Source organism: Poecilia reticulata, linkage group LG3 (genome assembly GCF_000633615.1).
Source record: "Poecilia reticulata strain Guanapo linkage group LG3, Guppy_female_1.0+MT, whole genome shotgun sequence".
NCBI lineage: Eukaryota > Metazoa > Chordata > Actinopteri > Cyprinodontiformes > Poeciliidae > Poecilia > Poecilia reticulata.
This window is the reverse complement of record NC_024333.1, coordinates 5,068,553-5,089,954: the sequence shown is the minus strand read 5'-3', so window position 1 is coordinate 5,089,954 and position 21,402 is coordinate 5,068,553. Positions and strand designations below refer to the sequence as shown.

General features: G+C 38.6%; 1 protein-coding gene across 3 annotated transcripts; it reads right to left on the bottom strand.

Annotated features, from left to right (window-relative positions):
- Window positions 1-504: 504 nt before the first annotated feature.
- Window positions 505-19,324, bottom strand: pnoca (prepronociceptin a). 3 transcript variants are annotated; one of them, XM_008404833.2, is made up of 3 exons: window positions 19,228-19,324; window positions 4,058-4,191; window positions 505-2,190 (listed from the first exon to the last, which is right to left on the bottom strand). In XM_008404833.2, exons 2-3 carry the CDS (start codon window positions 4,175-4,177, stop codon window positions 1,573-1,575), a joined length of 738 nt encoding a protein of 245 aa, XP_008403055.1. In that variant the 5' UTR covers window positions 4,178-4,191; window positions 19,228-19,324; the 3' UTR covers window positions 505-1,572. The 3 variants fall into 3 exon arrangements, with proteins under 3 accessions (XP_008403055.1, XP_008403056.1, XP_017159309.1); XM_008404834.2 differs by having other exon boundaries at window positions 4,058-4,188; window positions 19,228-19,310; XM_017303820.1 differs by lacking the exon at window positions 19,228-19,324 and adding an exon at window positions 6,696-6,724 and having other exon boundaries at window positions 4,058-4,188.
- Between the last annotated feature and the right edge of the window lie 2,078 nt (window positions 19,325-21,402).

Here is a 21,402-nt window from a genome sequence, read left to right as displayed (position 1 = left end):
TTACTCTAGCGTGTCTCCCTTCTTCCATTTACTGTGAAAAAATGAACTAAAATTCAAACAAAATCTGAAAACACTCAGTACTGACAGTATTTTGTGTCAATGCTGACACACCAAAACTGTATTACTCTGGTATGTATTGCAGTGTCCTGTTTTAATATTATATTTGGTGCTATTTTCTTATATTTGAAATTGGTAAATGAAAAACTGATGGTGTTGGATCATTCGGAGACTGATTTCCTGATGCCAGTGTGAGTAAAGAATAACAATCTTAGTTTTCAATCGTTTATCATTTGTACCTTTTTCAACTTGTTTGCAAGAGAGTAAGAAACCAATAAGTGCTTATTCTGTTTTAAAACGTATAAAGAAATACCAAATGAAGACAGTATAAAGAAAAGTTAGAAAGTCATCCTCCCTGAAATGACTTGAAAACACAACTAAAAATTCAAATGGCACCATAACAAGCAATAATGACTCTTAGGAACAAAATACTTCCAAGACGCAGACTCGGTTTCTGCATGACAAGCCACGAAGGAAATAGTAAACTATATTTATTGGCATGTTTCAATTCAGTTATTTACAAGACAAAACATTTTACATCTGTAACAGTTCAGAGACAATTTTTCACACAAGTGTTCAAACACAACAAGCCATCAAAGCTTATGCTCAGCTGTGTACAACATAATCAAGACTGATTACTGTCATAAAGTCTGAATGAATGCTGCATGCTGTCTGGAGTTGTTTAAGTTAAATGATTTTAATATATCTGTATCGGGAGTATGATGCAGGAGATACTGACCAGAAAAACGTAAATGCATTTTAGTTTATTCAACATAAATCACACACAGATACAGTGCTGCTGAAGTTTTTATCATCAAGAGAGTAGAACATGAAAAACAGAGGAAGGAACAAAAAAAAAAAAAGAGACATTACATTTCATATTGGACTGCTATAAGTATTTGTCCACTAGATGGCGACACACGAAAACGAAAGTGCTCAAATTTTCATCCTTAAAAAGGCCCGAAGCAGACGAGATGTAAACAAAAACTAGCGGTATTTTTGCAAGGGGCCACAGAATTTTTCAAAGAGCAAGGATTTCAGATTTCGTTTCTTTGCGAATTTCAACAGGGTAGAAGGTTTATAGGGTTCCAACACACTTCCATGGCACTTTTCAGATTTCCCTGTCCTTCCTTAAAGTATGAAATGGATACAACAGAACAAATGGGGGTGGGGGGAACGAAATACTTTCTTATGCATGGTTTGCTTTTATGTTCATAACTTGGAAAATGTTTAAATACAATTCCACTTTTCGAATCCTTCATTATGCTTTTTTAAGACATGAAAAGTAACTTCTAACGTAATTTAGGTTCCTTCCACTGTAAGAAGGATTCCTGTTTAAGAAAATACACATAAAAGGCTATTCATACAACCAGAAGCTGTGATGGGGTTCATCTCCTGGCTCCATCTCCTGTTGGAGATGGAGCCAGATTAACTGTGAAATGTTTTCTGCTCTAATAGAAGACAACTGAAAGCACATCTGGTATGTCTGTCATGGCCTTATGGAGGCACGCTCCCTCACACCTCGTTCTGTTGGGTGAGCTCTCCTGAGACGCTGTTGAACTCGGTGGACCGGGTGCTCATGCCCAGGTACTGCTTCAGGAACTCGCTGACGCGTTTCTGGTTGTTCCACTTGCGGGCCGACTTCCGAACCCCGATGAAGCCCCCGTACCTCTTCTGGTACGACCTTCCCGGAGAGACCAACTTCCGGTAGCCGTGCCTCCCTTTGACGAAGCCGCCGAACCTCTTGGCGATGCTCAGCTCCGGGTCGTCCTGCTGTCTCGCTGCCTCGGCGGCGTCCTCCTCTTCCTGCCCTGCCTCCTCCTCCTCATCGTACTCGTTGGCGAGCGACAGGGCGTCCTGGGAGCCGTAGAGGGAGCTCAGCTGGCTGCTCTGGCTGACCAGGCCCCTGTCGCTCAGGTCGAGTGCGCGGGTCACGTGGTTGAATCTCTGCAAAGAAATGGGGAGGAGCAGACCCCCATCCATTTGCTCCTCTTCCTCAGGAAGTAGGACATCAGCTTCCTCTTGAGATCTTCTTCTGACGGTGCCATCGGGGGAAGAAGAAGATAGCGCTTTACGGCAGATGTCCCAGGAGGAGGAAGGAGAGGCGCTGCTTTTGCATCCAATCAAACACACCTGTTGGAGATGGAGACAAGAGATCATCCTCTTACTTTTATGAGCCGAGTTAAGAGGAATAAGACGAATTAATCATTATAGGTTCATATAACAAGTCACTGCAAAGCAGCACTATATGATGAGCTGTTCTGTGAAGTGGAAGGAAAATGGTTTTCAAAATCGATTTCATACGAATAACTGAAAAGTAGGCCTTGATTTAACTGATTTTATGAAATCAGTTAAATCAAGGCGAATGGCCAATACTTATATGAGAAAACAATCTTATCCACCGACTTTTATCTGAAAATCAGCCTGTGTCCCTTTTTGCTCTGTAATGAGAGATGGCTGATTGACACAGCCCAGCCCACCAGGTCACAGCAGCAACATACCTGTCAAGTTTTCATACCCATCAAGTTTTCATACCTGTCAAGTTTTGGACTTGGCAATACGTACTACTGTCAAAGTGGTACTAAGGTAAGGGATATACTGCTGTAAGAGCAGGGAGGTGGAGCACTTAACGTGAGAGCAGGGGCAGCACAATACGGGATATTTATAGGAAAATAATAATACGGGAGCACAGAGGGAGAGGGGGGTAAAAAAAATTATAGTTTCTTGGCCAAAACGGGAGACTTGACCGGTATAATCAGTAAGTGTGCCGTTAATTATAGTCACCCCTCTGTTGCCAACTTAGCTACTTTCTGGCTATATTTAGAAACTTTTCAGATGAAAAAAAATCAGTATTGGCAAAAATCGTAATCGGCAGTTTAGGCTTTTTAAAGATTGGTTATCGGGCAGAAAATTGCAATCGGTGAGCTCCTACAAAAAAAGTTAAAGTTAAATTGATAATTTTTTAAAAAATATAATCAATGCCAAAAAATAATAGTTAATCTACTCAAGTTTTCACAGCAGCTTTGCAGGCACACAGAGACGTAGCCTTCAGAGATCAGCTCCCATGAACATCCATGGATCAGCACTAAAACAGTGATCTACTGCTGGAAGTTTAAAACTCCTCTAACATGGCAAGCATGTCTGGAGAAAAGATTTTTAAAAACGTTTTTGGAGAAACATAGACCAAAGTAAAAACACTGTGGAGAAATTTTATTCTTCTGAGGGATGTAAACGGGGAACAACCTGTCCTGTCGTTTTTTTAGTTAATCTTAAAAGACGACACCAAAAATTGAACAGAGCTTCTGCTATGAACCAGATCCATGTTTACACTATATAAAAAAAGTAAAATTAACTTCACAGCCGAATCCAAGCTAAATTTCTTGTCTACGGTTATTATGATGTACATGAACATAACACTTTCAAATTAAATAATTATTTCTAAATGAATGGTAATTTACCTACTTTTATTGTCCTAGTTAAGGCAATGAAAGCGTTGTCCTGCTGTAACGGGCCACAAATGATCCCGTGATCCCGGCGTCAAACACTAACAGAACAGAGTTTAACAGTCAAAATTTAAACGTCTTCTGGTGTGCCACCTACAAAAACTCTTCTGAGACGCAGACATGTCTTTATCCAGACAGAAACCACCAGCAGGCACAGAGGGAAGAAACACACATCTGTCCCCGGGAATCAATTAGCTTCAACAAATTAAAACTCAAATGCCAAAAGGATAATTCGTTGAGTCAGGCTGGGAGTGCATAATAAATACGAGATGCTGGGGTGAAGAGTTTCAAGTTGGAAGGGAACACTAAGTTTCGCACGAGTTCATTCATGTTAAGTGGCGTTCAATTCTCTACAAGTAAAATGTCTGCAACCACCATTATGTTGAAAGATGCTTCTTGGACTTTGAACAGAGCTTTCAGAATGATAACACCCAGTGACTGAGACTGTGCGTGTGTGTGCGTGCGTGCGTGTGTGTGTGCGTGCGTGCGTGTCTTACCACAGTGTTGAAACTGAGCTGTTTAGGCAGGATTTTGCTGCAGGACAGGCAGTCAGTCTGGCAGTCACTCCGTCCTGGATCGCACAGACAGAGAAGCAGCAGAGCCACTACGGTCCTCATGGTCTCACCGTCTGCTGCGTGACACAGGGCAGAAAGGAAGCACAAGGTCAGTGTCATCATTTATCCACGAGGACGAATTAAGGAAAAAACAAAAGGAGGTGTAAATTAATGCCCCCCCCCCCCAAAAAATATTTATTTAATTTAGAGGTTAATTGCATACATTTTCTAAAAAAAAATTTAAAAAAACATGGAAATTTCTGATTTTGAAAAGTGGAAAATTTGCAAGAAAAACGCTGACATTTTCAGATTAATCTTAAAAATATTTGAGAAAAAATTTGGAAATTTCAGAGTTTCTAAAGTGGAAAATTTACAACAAAAAACCCTAAAATTTTTAGACTAATTTCAGAAATCTTCTAGAAAAAAATGCAAAAATTCCTGAGTGGAAAATTTTCTTGGAAAAAAAAAAGGAAAATGCAGAAATTTTGAGCTTAATCTTAGACATTTTCTGGGGGGAAAAAAGAGAATATTTAAAAAGTTGAAAATGTTTTACTTTTGCAAAATTTCCACTTTTGAAAGTCAGAAAAGTTGTTTATACATTTCTTTTAGATTAACATCAAAATTTTGGATTTTTTTTTCTAGCAAATTTTCAAGTTTTAAAACTCAGAAATCTGTACTGTCACAATAAATTAAAAGGAACACAGCACATAATCACAAAGTGAACCTAAAAAAACCCCGGTATTGTTACATTTTTTGCAAAATAAAATCTGAAAAATGAGCATAACGTACACAAATATTCCTAAATAAAATGCAGTGCAACCATCTGCCTTCAGAAATCATCTTAAAAGTGATACTGGTCAACATATATAAATATATGTTCATTGTGACATTTGTGTGTGTAATATTTCTAATGCAAAGGACTGGAGCATAATAATTGTTGGCTAAGATATTTCTAAGTCTTATGAACTTGCATATTACATACTAAAGTAATTTTTGACCTGTAGGCCAACCTAATGGCAGCTTTACACTTGGACACAAATGACACTCATCAAAATGCATTTTACGAGTTATAACGGTCCAGTCAAAGCACAGCTCCAAATACATTTGAGAATATATGGCAAGACTTGAAAAATTACTGTAAACAAAATTTCAGACAGGAGCCCAAAAGGTCTTGTTAATGTAAATGGAAACTTCTCATAGTTTTTGAAATTTGAGAAGTTGATTTATTTTTTTTGGTAATTTGTAAACATTAAAAAAAACAACAACATGACTCAATTTCCTTCTGTTGTTAATCTCATTTATGCTTTTTAATTAAAACCCCATCCTAACTATATGAGCACTATGAGGGAAATTAGGACACAATACAAGCCACCGGAAGACGACATTTCCCGTATTGTCACCAAAACAGTGGGATATTTTAACATTAATTTAGTTCAATAATAGAAGAAAAAGTAATCTTGGAAGAAGGTAACATAAGTTGGATAACAGAACGGAAATGCAGGTACAGTTTTTTTCAGAAACATCCTCAACTCCGTTCCACCTGAAACATTTCAGATGATAGTTTCTTCTCTCTCCTGGTTTTGTCCTTAAAACCTCAGGGGTCATTTTAAAGAAACCTAATCTGGTTTCACAACTGATCACTACTCAATAATTGTGACTAGATATCTAACCCAACATTTCTGGCAAAGATAATTAAAACAGCAATTTGTCAACAGGCTTAATTTTTTTGTTTTATTTGAAAAAAAAAATGAAAAAAATAATAATTTTTAGGTGTTGATGGGTAACAGTTATCAATGACATACATTTTAAAATGAATGCATAAAAACACTTCTTGGTCTTGGTTTCACTGGTATAGTTTACCATGCCATCCTGATTGACATTTTGGAAAGGATTGTCTGTTACTGTGCTAAACTGCGTCAGATCTTATTTGACAAACCGGAGGTACTTTGTGTCACTTGGTCATTATAAATCAAAGCAAACAAAGATCAGACGTGGTGTACCACAAGGCTCCATTCTCAGGCTTCAATTTATTGGACCACTAGCTCAGGTTCTGGAGCATTACAACACCTCTAAAATGTTCAAGGATGCTGCTAGCCATTTGGGTCTCCTAAGCATTTATTCAAAGCGGCATATTGCTGCTTCAGTAGTGAACAACTGCATGTAAATCGATGCTATCTACAACAGTAAAATAATTTTGATGCTAAATTTTTGATTTGGTTGTATTTCGGAGAGAGTTTCCACCATTAGTTGGACTCTTTTAAACCCAAAAGTCAAATGTTACATCATACTGGTGTGACAATGCTAGTGTCTCTTGTGCTTGTCACCAGCAGTGAAAGTGCGGGATGCTTTTATAATCGAATTAGACATAATAGCATGCTCTGCTGCTCAGTGGAAACAAGCCAAAAGTGTCCCATTTAGTCACTAAGACCACCACTTTACTGCATTTATTTAGTTTTTTTATGTTGCTTTTCAGAGAAGAAGGGGAAACAAACGATGGCAGAAGAAGAACTCAGATTGAGGGACAGAAGATGAGACGATGAGCACAGCGACTAGAAGGAGACGCCATGAGAAAAAGGCTGACCTTTTTCTCGTAGCATCCCCCGTCTGGCGAGTCTGACGTCAGAAACACAAGCAGAGTTTTCGTCTCATTAAACAAACTCGTTAACTCCTTTAATTGATGCCTCAATTAATGCCTCTGGCACCAAACTGAGTCAATGTTTCTTGCTGACAAACACACTCAACTCGCACCCGCAAAGCGCAGGAAACACCCACGCACAGTGTTCATATATTTAGCACAACAAATGTAAACATCGACTTGAGAATTTCTCCCCCCGACCACAGGACACCGAAACACAGAGGGGACACTCTGTAAAAAAAGGGACGGCTGAAAGTAAATTTGTCCTCTGTCAAATATGTCGACAATGTCTAAAGAAGTTAACAAAGACTAATTAAAAAAAAAAAAAAAGACAAAAGTTTTAATTAAAAAAGTTCATTCCTGATCCTGACTTGCTCACACTGACGTAACGCCGCTAAATTAATTAATGTTAATGCAAGAGACTTACATTTCTGCAGTCTGATAACGACAAGGTGTTTGACAGGGAAGGACAAAGAAAGGTCGAACTGATATGTGGAGAAATGAAGAGGCGGGAGGTAATTGACACGAGGCGTCGAATACAGGCAAACAGCCTGGGGGGTGTGAACTCTGGGAGGGACAACACATCTCCTCCTGTATCCGTCTCGTAAGGACCGAGTCACCTGTTAAAACCGAGAGTCACCTCTGTGCTTTTGTAGTTTTATATTTAAAAACGCGTCTGGATTTCCGTATGCAGTTGTTTTTGTGTTTGGATGGACAAGGATGTGAAAAATAAGATGGATTTTATCCGAGACAGAAGATTTTATCAAGTCAAAGAACAGCAGACTTGTTAAGTGGAAGGAAAACGACACGTCTTTGCAGAACAGCTCAGTAAGATTGGACGGAAAAATGGAAAGGTGAAAAGTGAGGTCGTGTCCATCTAGAGGTTTAAGTTTCTATCCAAGCTCACACACGTTAGATGGAGAAGTTGTGCGAACGTCAGTTTTCAAGTGCGATAACGCCAAATTAACTATTAATCTGATAAGTGAGTACAGATACATATATAAATATTGATATCGATTATTTTTCTTATTTAAGTTTGATATATCATCAAACCTTCGACCATTATGTGTTTTTGTGGTTTTTCTTTTAATTACTTGGTTAAAACCTAAGATGGAACCTGGATAAAGTGTATATTTGTCCACAAAAATATACTTTGATAACCTATTAACGTGATACATAGAAATAACAGAAAAAACAAAACATAGTTGCGTGCGTTTTTACAAATCATATCAAAATCTTTTTTGAGGGAGGGCTGGGAAACTACGATGTAAAAATAAAGCATCTGCTGAAAGTATCGATCTTACCAAGCTAGTATTGATATTTACTGATACCGACTTGATACTGATATTATCAAAAGTTTGGACCGATTCGCCCACCTCTGCTGCTTTGATTTAAACTGTTTCATTGCAACTCGTTTTTTATTACACACATTATAATTGCTACTTATGAGATTTGTGAAGACAACTGGTTGCTTTGAATTTTACTTTAAGTTTACGGAATGGATTTTTTAAAATTTCATTTCACTTCACAAGTTTGTCACATAAAATACAAATAAAACGTATGTAAGTCCATGCAAACAATAAGCCATCTCTGGGACACAGGTTTTTTTTTAATCTCCTTTCTTTTCATGAATAAGAAGTAATCATTGTCACCGCGATGCTGGTGATATACAGGAATGCATGTCATTCATGCCTCACTAGGTTGAGTTTTAAAGCAGGGCGGGATTCCACTAGAAACAACATAGCTGTCGTCTTCCTCTTCAGTCTGCGAAGTCCTCTCTTGTTAAGAGCAGACCTCTCAACAAATCTACAGAAGGGGTCAACTACTGAGGCCTATTAGGTTCTCATGAGAGCCCTTGAAACTCAATTATTCTGCTTTCAATTTGCTAATTAGCCACTCAATAAACAAGGTAATTAAGTCCTTGCTGTGAGGCCTGCACAGAGTCAGCATTGGTGTTGAGCTCACAGAGTAATGAATAATAATTTTTTTTAAAACAGCCTGGAAGAACTTCCACGATTCTTTTACTCGTATTCGGCCAATATAAAGTGTCATGTGGAAGGAAAATAAAATGTGGTTTGTGGGTGGGCGATTGAGACTTATTTCATCGCAATATTTTGTGGCACTATTGCGATAACAATAAAGATTATGATTTAAAAAAAGCACATACATTTTTTTAGGTAATAAATAGTTTTGCATTTCTTTTCAAAGAATTTAATACCTGAAAAAGACTTGAAACTGGACAGAGGTTGACCGACAGCGGGACAAAAGGTGGCTCTACAAGAGGAACGGATGATAACGTTTAGCCTCTGCTCTGTCCCATTTAAATCTAATATAATTTTCCTTTCATTTCAAAATGCGTCACATTTTGAGAAAATATGAGAAAGTTCAAGGTGTTTAAATAATTTTGGAAATGACTGCATTGCCATAGATGCTTTTAAATACATAACCAAGGTATTTTACTTTGGGACATAAAGTGCAAAAAAAAAAAAAAATGTAGTCCCTGCTAAAGCTGCTGAAGCAGCTAAAAAACAAGCTGCTCCTGTCAAACCTGAATAAGTACAGTTAACGTTAAAGAAGTGCTGCTCCGGCTTCCTCTCCGCTCACTTGATCCAAACAGACACAAATACACACAAAGCACGAGCCTCACAAATTCTCCCAGTGTCTCACGCTGATTTATCAACAGTTTCCACCATTTTTCCCCTCCATTATTGCCAATTTCTCATCAAGAACTGGGAAACATAAAATAAATTACTCCCAGCCCAGAGCGCGACTTAAAGCCGGATTATTCACGCCCGGCCGAGCAGAGAAACGTCGTGTATCTGTTCTGAGAAGTGTGTGTTTTTTTTCTTGGCACTTTACGGCAGGACTGCAGTTTATCATATGACTTGTATAAGAACCACAACACTTAACGTCTCTCTGCTCGACTGAAGCTTAACTAATTTTTGCCCATGCAGCCAAACCCGAGTCTCTGAGTGATTTACTGTGATCGATCGCAGAGTCTGCAGACAGGTGACAACAAAACACACAACAGAGATATCAGCAAATTTTACATCTAGGAACGCAGACTGAAAGTCAGCAGATAAGTTTCTAATCTGACAATTAACTTAGTTTAAAGGGGCAGTATTATGTAAAATTGACTTTTTTTTTTAAACTTTACATCATGTTGTAATGTTTTTCCCTCAACAAAAACACATCTGGAGTGTTGCTTTGCTTTCTCAAGAAATCCTTTAATCTCCCATGGCAACCATTCAGCTGTGCATAACACCTGGGTGGACTTAGCTCCGCCTTTGAGACGCAGCTCCTCCTCTGAGCTGTAGTTTCCAAGCTTCCGCCTCACAGAGCGGCCCAGGCCGGAAGCAATTAGCAAACACCTGTTGGAATGGCGCACCTTCTCAGTGAAACGCTGGTAGAAACATTATTAAAGGGTTAATAGAGGAGCCATGTTGTGATGACTTCCTGAAGGCAGAACTTCAGAAATATCAGGAGTTTCTTAAAGAGACAGAGCCTCAATTTCAAGGTGTTAAATTACAAAGTCAAATTTCTTTTAAGTCGTACTTGATATACGTAGGATATCAAGTACGATATTCTATGTACTTTCAGTACGACTGAAAGTAGCGTAGTAACTTGATTGTGGTAGAAAACGGCACTACATAGCATAGAAAACGCATAATACTGCCCCTTTAAAATTAACTCTTTTTGGTTTGCAAAGTGGAAATAACATGTTGAAAAAAGAAAAACATCTGTTATTTAGCGGACTCCTGAAGTCTGTATTGTCACTTGATGAGTAACTCTGACAGGCCTTCTGCTGGCAGCCGTCTGTTAGAAAAAATCACTTTGAGCGACAGCTCCTCTCCTGCCCCCTCAAAGTACATGCAGCTCTTTGTTGTGAAATTGATGTCTACCTGGTAAAATCACATACAGCTCGTTCACTTGACACATTTCATGAATAGGGATCTGTTCTGTCAGCCACGAAAGGGGGAGATCTATGTGAAGATTTTCTGCAAACATATTCCTCGGGTTCCCCCAGGACAAAAAGACCAACCAAAGTCCCTTACTGCAAATCCAGAATGTATCTTCTTTTGTGCAACTTTTTGCTCTCCATCTGTGTTTTTGTCCCAAAAATAACAAACATAATGAACACATTTGAGTTAAATGTGCTTTTTATGTAAATAATTGAGAAAAAAAATGAACAGAAATTAAAACACAACTATCTAAAATAGTCATTAAGTTCCTCATTGACATAATTTTGGTTTTCTAATAATTCATTTGAACTGTTCTTTTTTCATTCAGCAAATGGCTTTTGTTTTGTACAAGCTACAGCTGGTTCTCATAATCCACTAAACTTTGATGTTAGTTTTGTTTTTGGACTTATCCTTAAGGATTTATGTTTGTTTTTCCTCTGTTTTCCTTCTCTTAGTGCTCATTTAGAGATGTTCTGATTTGATACTCTTTGTTTTTGCCGGCAGTCCATCAGTTAATGCTCCTTAACTTTTGTTCATTCATTTCTAGATTTTCCTGTCAAATGTCTGGTGGCATCCTGAAATGTTGTTTATGATGACAGAATATTTCCTAACCTTCCTAAAGTAATAACCTAGGTCACTTTTTTTTTTGAGATTGTGTAACTTTGTGGAGCATTTTATTATTATCCAAGCAGAATGTTATAATTTGGGCACAAAGCAGTAGAAAGACAACAATAGTCTCATCTTGAGGAGACTATTGAGAGGAAAATAAAACCTTGGAGGTTTAGAAGGAAACATGAAAGAAACAGAGAGCATAGAGGCACATGAGGAGGATTATTCAGTTAAACATATAGATAATAACAGGATCTGGAATGGAACAGCCTGATTCAATGAGTATTCAGATGGTGGTGAGATGCTTACCAGTACCAGGTGAGACCAGCTAGAATGAATTTACTGCAGCCAACAAACCAGAGGAGAAACAAAACGAACAACCGAAACCATACGGTGGATGGGAATGTGGGTCTCAAAAGAAAGTAGAAAAAAAACTTTCACAAAACAGCCAAATAGAGAAATAACAAAAAAGGAAATAGGAGCTAAGTCTAAAACAAAGTCCTGTTAGTTCAGGAGTTCAGGAGTGAGACCCAAAGGTTGCCAGAGAGTCACCCAAGACTATTGGGCTGTTGACCCAGATGTTGGTCGGACCAACTGGACAATCAGATGGATGGCCAGGACCGTTGGCGTAGGAAGCGGGGGGACGGGGGGACATGTCCCCCCCAATATTGGAGACAGTCACATTCATCCCCCCCAATAATTTCACTGCAGTCGCGAAGAATTTTAAAATCTTCCACTCGCGTGTTTTTATTTGAAGGCGCATAACAGCGCCTTCAGCAGAGCGCTTCCTCCCTCTCCCCCCTCTGAACGGCTCATAGTAAAAGCAGCAGCAGACAGAGTCAGAGAAACTAAGTTTGAATGAGGTAAACTGTCTGTCAGGAATGTTGCCATGAATATCGCTCGTTTATAACATCTTGTTGTCAGTTTACTTTCATATATAGAACTAAATCTTTTTTGGTAAGCCGTTTTGATTCTGGAATAGTCACATGTCCAAAATTTTGCTGCTAACTTTGTTCGAAAGTTAGCTAGTCTAGTCCCAATTATTTAGAATGAGACTGAAACAGCAGTGAAATGAGCCTTTTTATTATTTAAAGTGAGCAACACCTGATCATACTCGACCACTTAACATGTATTTATATTATATTATATTATATTATATTATATTATATTATATTATATTATATTATATTGATTTTGATATTTAGGAGAACAGCACTGCTAGAATGCTGTTGAAGAAAGGTGAAAAAGCTCTGGTGAGGTCTTCATTTAGTTTATTGAAATATGTTTTAACTGTTTTTAATTTTTAAATAAACTAAACTATGTTATTATGAAATGAGCAGGTCAGGGAAGACATAGGAGAGCCAGATGGAGTTTCAGAGTGTGAAGATATATAAATTATATTAATTTCAATAAAACCAGAAAGGAGAACAGGTGAAGACTGATGTCAGGTTGATTTCTTTCAACGTTTCAATATTTTTTTCATTATTTACACACTATAAGGGTAATGGTTAGGAGACAATAAGAAAAGTGCTTGAGGAGAGGTTTAAAAATATGGAAAATTTTAGCTACACAGTAAATAGAGTTGAGATGTATAATAATGTATACATCTAAAAATGAAGTTGTTTAAATTCTCATTCTGTATAATAAAAACATGCTTTTTATATTTAATTCACATTCTGACACTGTACATTACTGTAGTGTCTGTTGTAAATCCATGAATCCATGCAGGAACATCAGACTGCAGAGAGTCAGAGGGAGGCAGAGACAAAAACACATATCCATAGATATTTTAGTTAAATGTTTGCGGCTGAAAATTACAGGAGAATAAAAACATTTCGATTTTTTGCCTCAGTGTTTTTTATGGCTCATGTTTGGTAAGTTACTGAATGCAGAGCTGGAAAGTGAGACTGAGTTAAGTGAGGAGCTAAGGTGTCTGTTAGACGTGAAAAGTATAGGTTTTATTTATTTTGTAGATCAAACTGTTGCACTGATGTAGAGAGTTGTTCAAGAAGAACAAAACTTGTTTTTTAGATTATTTAAATTATTGAGGAAACAGCATTTTAGTTACAATAAAAAGAGATATCTAAAAGAAGCATACATTGAAAAATAAGTCATTTACTTGTATAAAAAAGATTACTCAGTAAAGTTATTTTTGAACATAATTGTAATTATAAATGGTTTTCTGTTGGTTTTTTCAATTTTAAAATTTTCAGATATTTTAATTAGTAGCCTTGATTGATGAGTAGTTACATTATTAAAAGCATTTTGGTTCTGCCGAAGTCAGTTCAATCACTATAAGATTCATAACCATATCATCAATAATGATATGTTTTGTTTTTGTTTTTTTTGTAAAATGACAAAATAAAATTATTGAGGACAAATGCACACCTTTCCAAATTTCCTTTCCAGGAAAAATAAATAAATCAATGTAACTTTGACCTTTCATTTTACATTCATGCAATACTTGGAGTTGATCTGTCAGACAAAATCCCAACATTGAACTCTGAAATAATTGAAACTATATAGATACACTATAATTACATAGATAATATAACTAAACGCATCCTCTGGTTTGGTCTCCAGATTACCAACATTAGCCATGAACAAATAAGGGAGCCTGGAGAAAGATCTGCGACTTTCAGCTCAAACAACCTCCTGTGCCAAGGATCGGCTGCTTATTAATGTAAAATCACAGGGGACAAGAGGACCACAAAGAGCGGGCAGCAAACAGACATAAAGGAAGGAGCTGTGCAGTCGGTGCAGCACAAATAAATGTAGTTGGGCCCTGCTGCGTTGGGAACATTGTATCCATGGATTAACACCACACGTTCAAACCCAATTTAGCAGAACTGAGCCGACTCTATGGGGTGTGTCCCTTGGTTTTCTACTCTTTGCCCTCTTTTCGTTTTCCCCATAAAGCTTGTGGGTGAAAATGTTTAGAGGGGGATAGGGAAGTATATTCATAAAGCTAATGGGGTGTGGCTTGGAGCCAACGAAGATACTAAAAAGAGGAGAAGGATTAACAGAGATTTTTTAAGGGGCATGAGATACATGAGGAATGGTGTTGAGGCTAAGTGTTCCAGACACGGTAAAGGACATATTTCTTAATCTCTCTATAAATAAATGTAAATCTTAAAGCAATATTGCCTTAAAATGTGAGAAAAGAGGCACATTTCTGCTTCTCCTATTGGGCTAAAATGATCTAACTTCCTTGTAAATATGCGAGGGAAACTGGAACGTCTTTGTTTCTCTCAAGGTGAAGTGAAAATTGAAGCCCCGGGGTAAACACAGAAGCAATAATTTAATTATTCCCATCTTAAAGATTGCTATTGACAGAGGACGGATGACAGCATTCACATCTAGTTAATGACTTCCACACATACCTGCCGGGGGGGTGGAAACATCAAGAGTTACATCATAAGTTTGGTCAACTGGTACCATCTGCTACCTGTGTCAGGGCTGCCTCCAGAAAGCTTTGATAAACTTTGGGTTGTACATTAAAAAATCTAAAGGCCATATCATGATGTTTGCTGTAATGTTTAATGTCTAGTTGGGTGGAAGAAACAGGAACACAGCAGACAGCTTAGGGAGAAAGTTCTTGGAACGTATTGTCTGGGTTTTTGTTAGAGACGATGGTTCAATCCATCTTCAAGAAATTTGATAGAGGATACCTACCAAGACACGACTCACCACATACCAGTAAATCCCATATTAATCAGAAACAAACAAAACCAAGGTAACCGTGTCGAAGCTGCAGATTCTCAACTCAAGTGGGGTAAGTCAGGACAATCTGGCTGTTTATGGAAACTTGAAAAGACCCATAAGAAGCCATTTTTCAAGCCATGTAGTGGATATAGCCAATACTTGAAAGAAGGTGCCCAGATGGTACACTAACAATAGATGTCTCCTCGAACACGCTATCCTCATGGTGGAACATGGTGGTGTTGGTAGCGCCATGCGGGGGTATGATTGTAGCTTAATGTTTGGCATGCTGGACAAAGTTGATTTAATAATAGATGGCACTAAACACAGATTAAACCACGGAGAACTAAGGGCTCTTACATGTGAAGTTGAACAGTCAACACCTTACACCTTTTTGTGTACCACCCTTTTCTACATAGTCTCCTTCATCCGCAACGATTTAGCAATTTCTTTCAAGCAACTGCTAGCCATGTGACTGGCCCTGTAGGTATTTTGTGAGGAATTGTACACATGTTTCTCATTTCTCACTGTGCCTGACAATAGAAGTAGTCTTGTTGAAGCAAAATATCAGCACTGCTGTCCGAGTGAAATGTGCCCACAAGCGTCCAATCACACAACACACCTCACCGAGCTCTGTGCAAAAATTGTTTGACCCACACCTGGTGTCAAGAAGGACCAGGTCTTCTTAAATACTGGAGGTTTGTAGCTGTAAAATGGAACAGTCAGAGTCCCTGCACTGCACATCGATCTCTTTCATTTAATCTTCCAAAAGGGAAGGGGAATAAATGCTTTGTATTCATCCGAGTTCCTCTTCAAGTCTTTGGAAAATGCACTGGAGCTTGGGTGTAAACACTGGTGAAGTTCATTATGTGGTGCAGAAAAGTTTCGTGTTATGGAGGTTTTTAGTTTGTCAACTAAGTTTAGTTGCAAAAACTTTTAATTGACTTTTATGAGTAGGGCGTATTGAGGTGTATCATCTGATGGTAAGAGGTCATGCCTTGTGACCACTCATGATGCAGACAAACTTCAAAGAGCTTTGCAAAACTGCATTTTCTGACTCATTTCTGGTGTCAGAGGTGAGATGTTTTGTCATGTTCCTGTTAAGACACAAAGATCTTAAGATATAGTGAAAGTATAGCAATAAATCAAGACTAAAAACCCACCTGTGTAGAGTTGCTTTTGGACCAAAACAAATGGAACATTGACCAACATATTTGATGTGTATTGACGATTTTAACGATGGCACTTGACAAAATGCTATGTCTGTTGCTAGTTTTCACTGTTGTTGATTGTAGGATGTGTTTATGATGTTTTTATGATGTCTTATTGTAAAACACTTTGAACTGGCTTGTTGTTGAAATGTGCAACATCAATAAATTTGATTGTTTGAACTTGATACAGCTACTTTAAATCTAGAAAAGGTTTGTTTAAAGTTGATCTCAACAGCTATTAAAAAAACATAAGAACAAAAAAAGAAAGAATTACAATATATTTAGGAGTGTGAGATTGCAGGGGTTGGTGCCCATCTCCAGCAGTCGCTGGACGGGAGGCGGGGTTCACCCTGGACACGTCACCTGTTCGCCAGAGGGCAAGATTCACGCACACACAAACTCGAACCTACAGGGAATTTTGAGCCACCAGTCAACCATATTTTGAGAATGTGGGAGAGAACAAGCTCCACATATAAAGACCACAGACCGCAAGGCAACGGTGCCTCCAATTGCTCCACTGTGCAGCTTGTGCATCTTATTTCCATCCATTTGATTTCCTCTCTGTCAGCCAAGCCCCTGAACTGTTCAGGCTCATTAACTACACAGGGGTCCACTGAAAACAATGAGCCAGATGTGCCAAATCATCTGTGATCAATAGTGTCTCCCCTGGAGCCCTTACAGGGCTTTGAACCTAATGGGTGAACAAATCCTGCTCCATTCCAAACACCTTTTAACATTACAGCGCACAAAGTTAAATGTTGACTCATATCACTTTTGGGCAACAATCCTTACACATTTTTTTATTTATTTATTTTTTTACCTAATAAGCAGTTTGGCCGGAAATCGTCATTCAAAAACGTAGAAGTCTTCAAGGCACATCCTAAAATAATTGCCTAAAGTGACCATGACAGCATTGTACCCTCATCAGCAGCCATGATCTCACCCAAACAACCTTTCATTATTGTGCTACTTGAGCCACAGTGCAAAAGCAAACAGCACCTTTTTCTGCGAACCCCCTCCCCCCATCCATCCAACCATCCAACCATCCATCCATCCATCCATCCGACCGTTCATGGAGGAAACTGCATCACTAAATCAGACCTTAACGACTATGACTAATCTCTGACCTTTTCGTCCTTCTTTGAGATACTTGTGTAAATCGTCACCGCCTTTCCACAAGAATCAGAAACAGGAATTCTTACCAAAAGGGACGATGACAGAGCTCAGGGTGTGTTATTTGCTTGATTAGAACCGACATGCTGATTTCATCATGCTGACTTTGTGATATGAGTTATTGTTTTAGCTCTCTCTGGGTCACTGAGGTTCACAGCAGAAAAGGATGAACTACACGAAGCTTAAGCTGGGTTTTTTTTGTGACAAATTTTAAATAAAAATTCTTAAATTCAACCATTTAGAATTTGAACTGTGTAGGAAAAGGAGTTAAATCCACATGTACAAGTACGTCCATTATCTGCACCGTCAAACCAGCTGGATCTTAAAAAACATAAACTGCATTTTATGCAACGAATCAAAGTTAATAACAGTCTCGCAATCAAATTTGCTGCCAGAACAAAAAATAATAAAAAATTAAAAAATTAAAAACTGTATAGTGGGGCTGGTTGCCTTGCAGAGGAAACAGAGGAAAATGAGATATTCCTCCTGACTCTGCTGCATCAAATACACCAAAGACCACATCTGGTCAATCAAGTTAACAATTATAAAGATTCCAAGATGACAAAAGATAGAGACAGAATGAAAAAAGAGGACAGGGCACCAGGAATAGCAGTCATTTTTCCACTGTCACCACATGCTTGCTCAGGAGGAGAGATTGCTGTAAAGTTAATGATCTGATGCAATCACCTTGGCTTCCTTAGATACATAACTTTCTACCGACTGGCTTAAACTCAATTTGCGTTGTTTGCGTAACAAAGATCAAACCAGATTTCATGTAAGAGGATTTTAATCTCTTCATGTAATTAAACTAGACCTGACTGAGCTGGTTGTATCGCTTTACATGTCTCAATATGAACAGGAATTGTTGTTTTGTAAAATTCCATGAGTTACAATTGTCATTAATTGGCTCATTACACATAAACCGAAAAGAACAGTGACAAAGCAATCACAAAATAATAATCATTTTTACTAATTTAGACAGGGAGAGGTAATAGTGTCTGCTGCACACACAGCTCCACCTATAAATCTAAGCTGTGTTTTTGTCGGTTCTGTATTAATTGATCCTTTCACTGATTCATAATCACATTTTGTCATTTTTGTTGTGCGTATTTTGTACCATTTAGTATTTGGGAACTAACTAGTTCAGATGCATAACAGTTTATTTTCATTTCCTTTTCCTATTTTTTTAGAAGTATTTTTATGACTTACTGAGATAGTCATAAAAGAGGCACAATTTAAATTTATTTTGCTTCTTTCCTTTGTTTTAGCCAGCAAACTCTCAGCATTACAACTTCTGATCAAAATAACTCCTGAGAGACATCACAGTTTTTGTCTGACAATATTTTATTTTGTCAGACAAAATAAAATGTTTTATTTTATTTTGTTTTACAAAATAAAATGTGGACTGAGTTAAAGTAACAGGAGTTTACTTTAACTCATCAGTTGTCAGGGTTGGTAGACAACCTGTGTGTGGTGAAGCACGATCAGCATCAAGCATCCCGTATCAGACGACATCATTTCCAGGCAACGAAAACTACATCAGCACCCATTTCAGTCAAGACGCCTTCCAGTGAAGGCACCGTTCCTGGAAACCAGTAAAACATCTAAAAATGACGTGGATTCCTTTTTAACTAGTAAATAAGAAACTCTTCACTTGAAGCCTCTTGTGTGTCAAAGCTGAAAACGATAAGACGTGTTTTGTAGTTTTTCATGAGCTTCCCAAAGAACCAAAGTGTCAAAAAAAAAGCTTCTTTAAAGATTTTGGATCAAAGGTCAAAGGTCAGACTACTCCTCCTCCTCCTCCCCTGAGGCTCCACTTACCTGTGTGAGATTGTGGAGGTCCTTTCAGATTCCTCAGCTTACGTTCCCGTGCCTCAGTCTCAGCGTGGTTTCTCTGGCTACATGGAGGATGGAGACAGCTGCTCTTATACAGTCCCACCCCTTCATCTTCCTCCTCCTCCCCTTCTCCCTCATTCCCCCTTTCTGAACTCCCCCCTTTTTCATGAGGGAGGGAGGACCGAGATGCAGCCTGGAAGGGTGGAGGTAAAGATGGAGGGGGTGTTGGTGGTGGTGGGGGGGAATGAGTGATGCAGGTGGGAGGGAGAGAGGGAGCGTGCAAGGAGGAGTGAAAGTCAGTATGATGACAAAATATTGAAGGATTGAGGAATGGAGGGAGGGAAAGATAAAAGTGCGAGAGCATGGGCGGGCGCAGAATGAGCGTGAAGGAAGACGGGTTTAAAAATAGGGATGCTTTAATTTTTTTTTTACCCCGTGATCCCCGATGGCAAAAAATAACAAAACATCACAAATATTGTTCACATCAAGAAAAACGCAAGTCAACTTGTCACTGTAAATGAATCGCAAAGTATTAAAAGTTTTTTATTACCAAAAGAAATTATTCTCATTAACGTAGTCAAAGCAGGGCTGTGGAACAAAAGTGTTTGCCCCTTTAGAGACTTCCTCTGTTTTTGCGTTTGGTGGCATGTCTTAGATCTTCAAACACATTTTAATATCAGACGAAAATAACACAAGTAGTTTTCAAGTGGTTTAATTTGTTGTAGGAAAAAAAAAACTATTCAAACCAGCTGCCATCGAGTGTTTGTGTTACCTAGGCATGTAGGCATGACATTTCTGAGCATAAATGGCTTGTTTCAGATCAGTGACCACCAGATTTAAGTTCAGGCTTTGACTATGCCACAAGTGTAAAACTTTACTATTGTTTTTATTTTTATTTTCAGCCTATAAAAGTTGGATTTTTGGATCATGTTTGACTGCATACGTTAAAGCTGACTTGCTATGTTTAATTGTACAGGTTAGAATAAGTTTATGGGCAATAAAAAACATGTTTATTACACAAAATCATTCTTAGATGATGAGATTTCAGTCTGGTCAGTTCTGCCTATTTTAAGCTCCTCTCAGAATGAGCTATTTTAGGGCCTCTGTCACTTTAAATCCAAATCAGCTGTCGCTGGTCACGCCTCCTCAACTTAACGTTTTCACTCGCACGTGAAAATGGCTGCAAACAGATGCACAATTATATAACCGTACATCTTTGAAAAGCAGAAATGGAGCTTCCTGCACAACCAACATGTTGATTCAACGTCAAAACACTTGTCTCTTCCAGCAGCCGTTGTACAGCGCGTGCAGCGGTAAAACTAGCTGACCAAACCTGCTGGAGCACAAAAACATCCATCCATCCATTTTCTTACACCTTTGTCCCTCAGTGGGGTCGGGAGGGTTGCTGGTGCCTATCTCCAGCTAATGTTCCGGACGAGAGGCGGGGTTCACCCTGGACAGATCGCCAGTCTGTCGCAGGGCAACACAGAGACACACAACCATGCACACACACTCACACCTGGGGGGAATTTAGAGAGACTAATCAACCTGACAGTCATGTTTTTGGACTGTGGGAGGAAACCGGAGTACCCGGAGAAAACCCACACATGCACAGGGAGAACATGCAAACTCCATGCAGAAAGACCGGGGCCGGGAATAGAACCCAGAACCTTCTTGCTGCAAGACAACAGCTCTACCAACTGCACCACTGTGCAGCCTGCACCAAAACACATTAACTTATTTTAAAAAAAAGACTGGATGTTTTTTGTTTTTAAATTACATGAGTTGTTTTTAGAAGCTGTTAGAGACCCAACAGGAAGTAGAAAACAGAATTTTGCACTACAACCATGTCAGAGTCCTGCTTTCTATCTGCAAGTGTCAGAAAACTAAACAAAAACACAACAGCGTTCCGACATGTTGAAAGTGTGACAAAAAAGCAAAGACAGAGGAAATGTGTACTTTTTCGATGCGCCATATGTCCTGTTACTGCCTGTAATTATGTCTAATTTAGTGTTTGGGGAAGTTTATGAGGGGAGGTTGGAGGACAACCATGTCACTCCTCCGCCAGTTAGTAGGAGTGACAGTAAGATGTTCTCCAACCTTTTCTAGAAGTGGCAGGACTGTATTACTGTCACTCTGCTAAAAAAAAAACCCCCAAAA

Excerpts from the sequence above, each read along its gene's own strand:
- pnoca (XM_017303820.1), bottom strand. Across the intron at positions 2,191-4,057 it reads AGCTCAGTTTCAACACTGTG|GTGTGTTTGATTGGATGCAA; the intron begins GTAAGACACGCA and ends CATCTCCAACAG.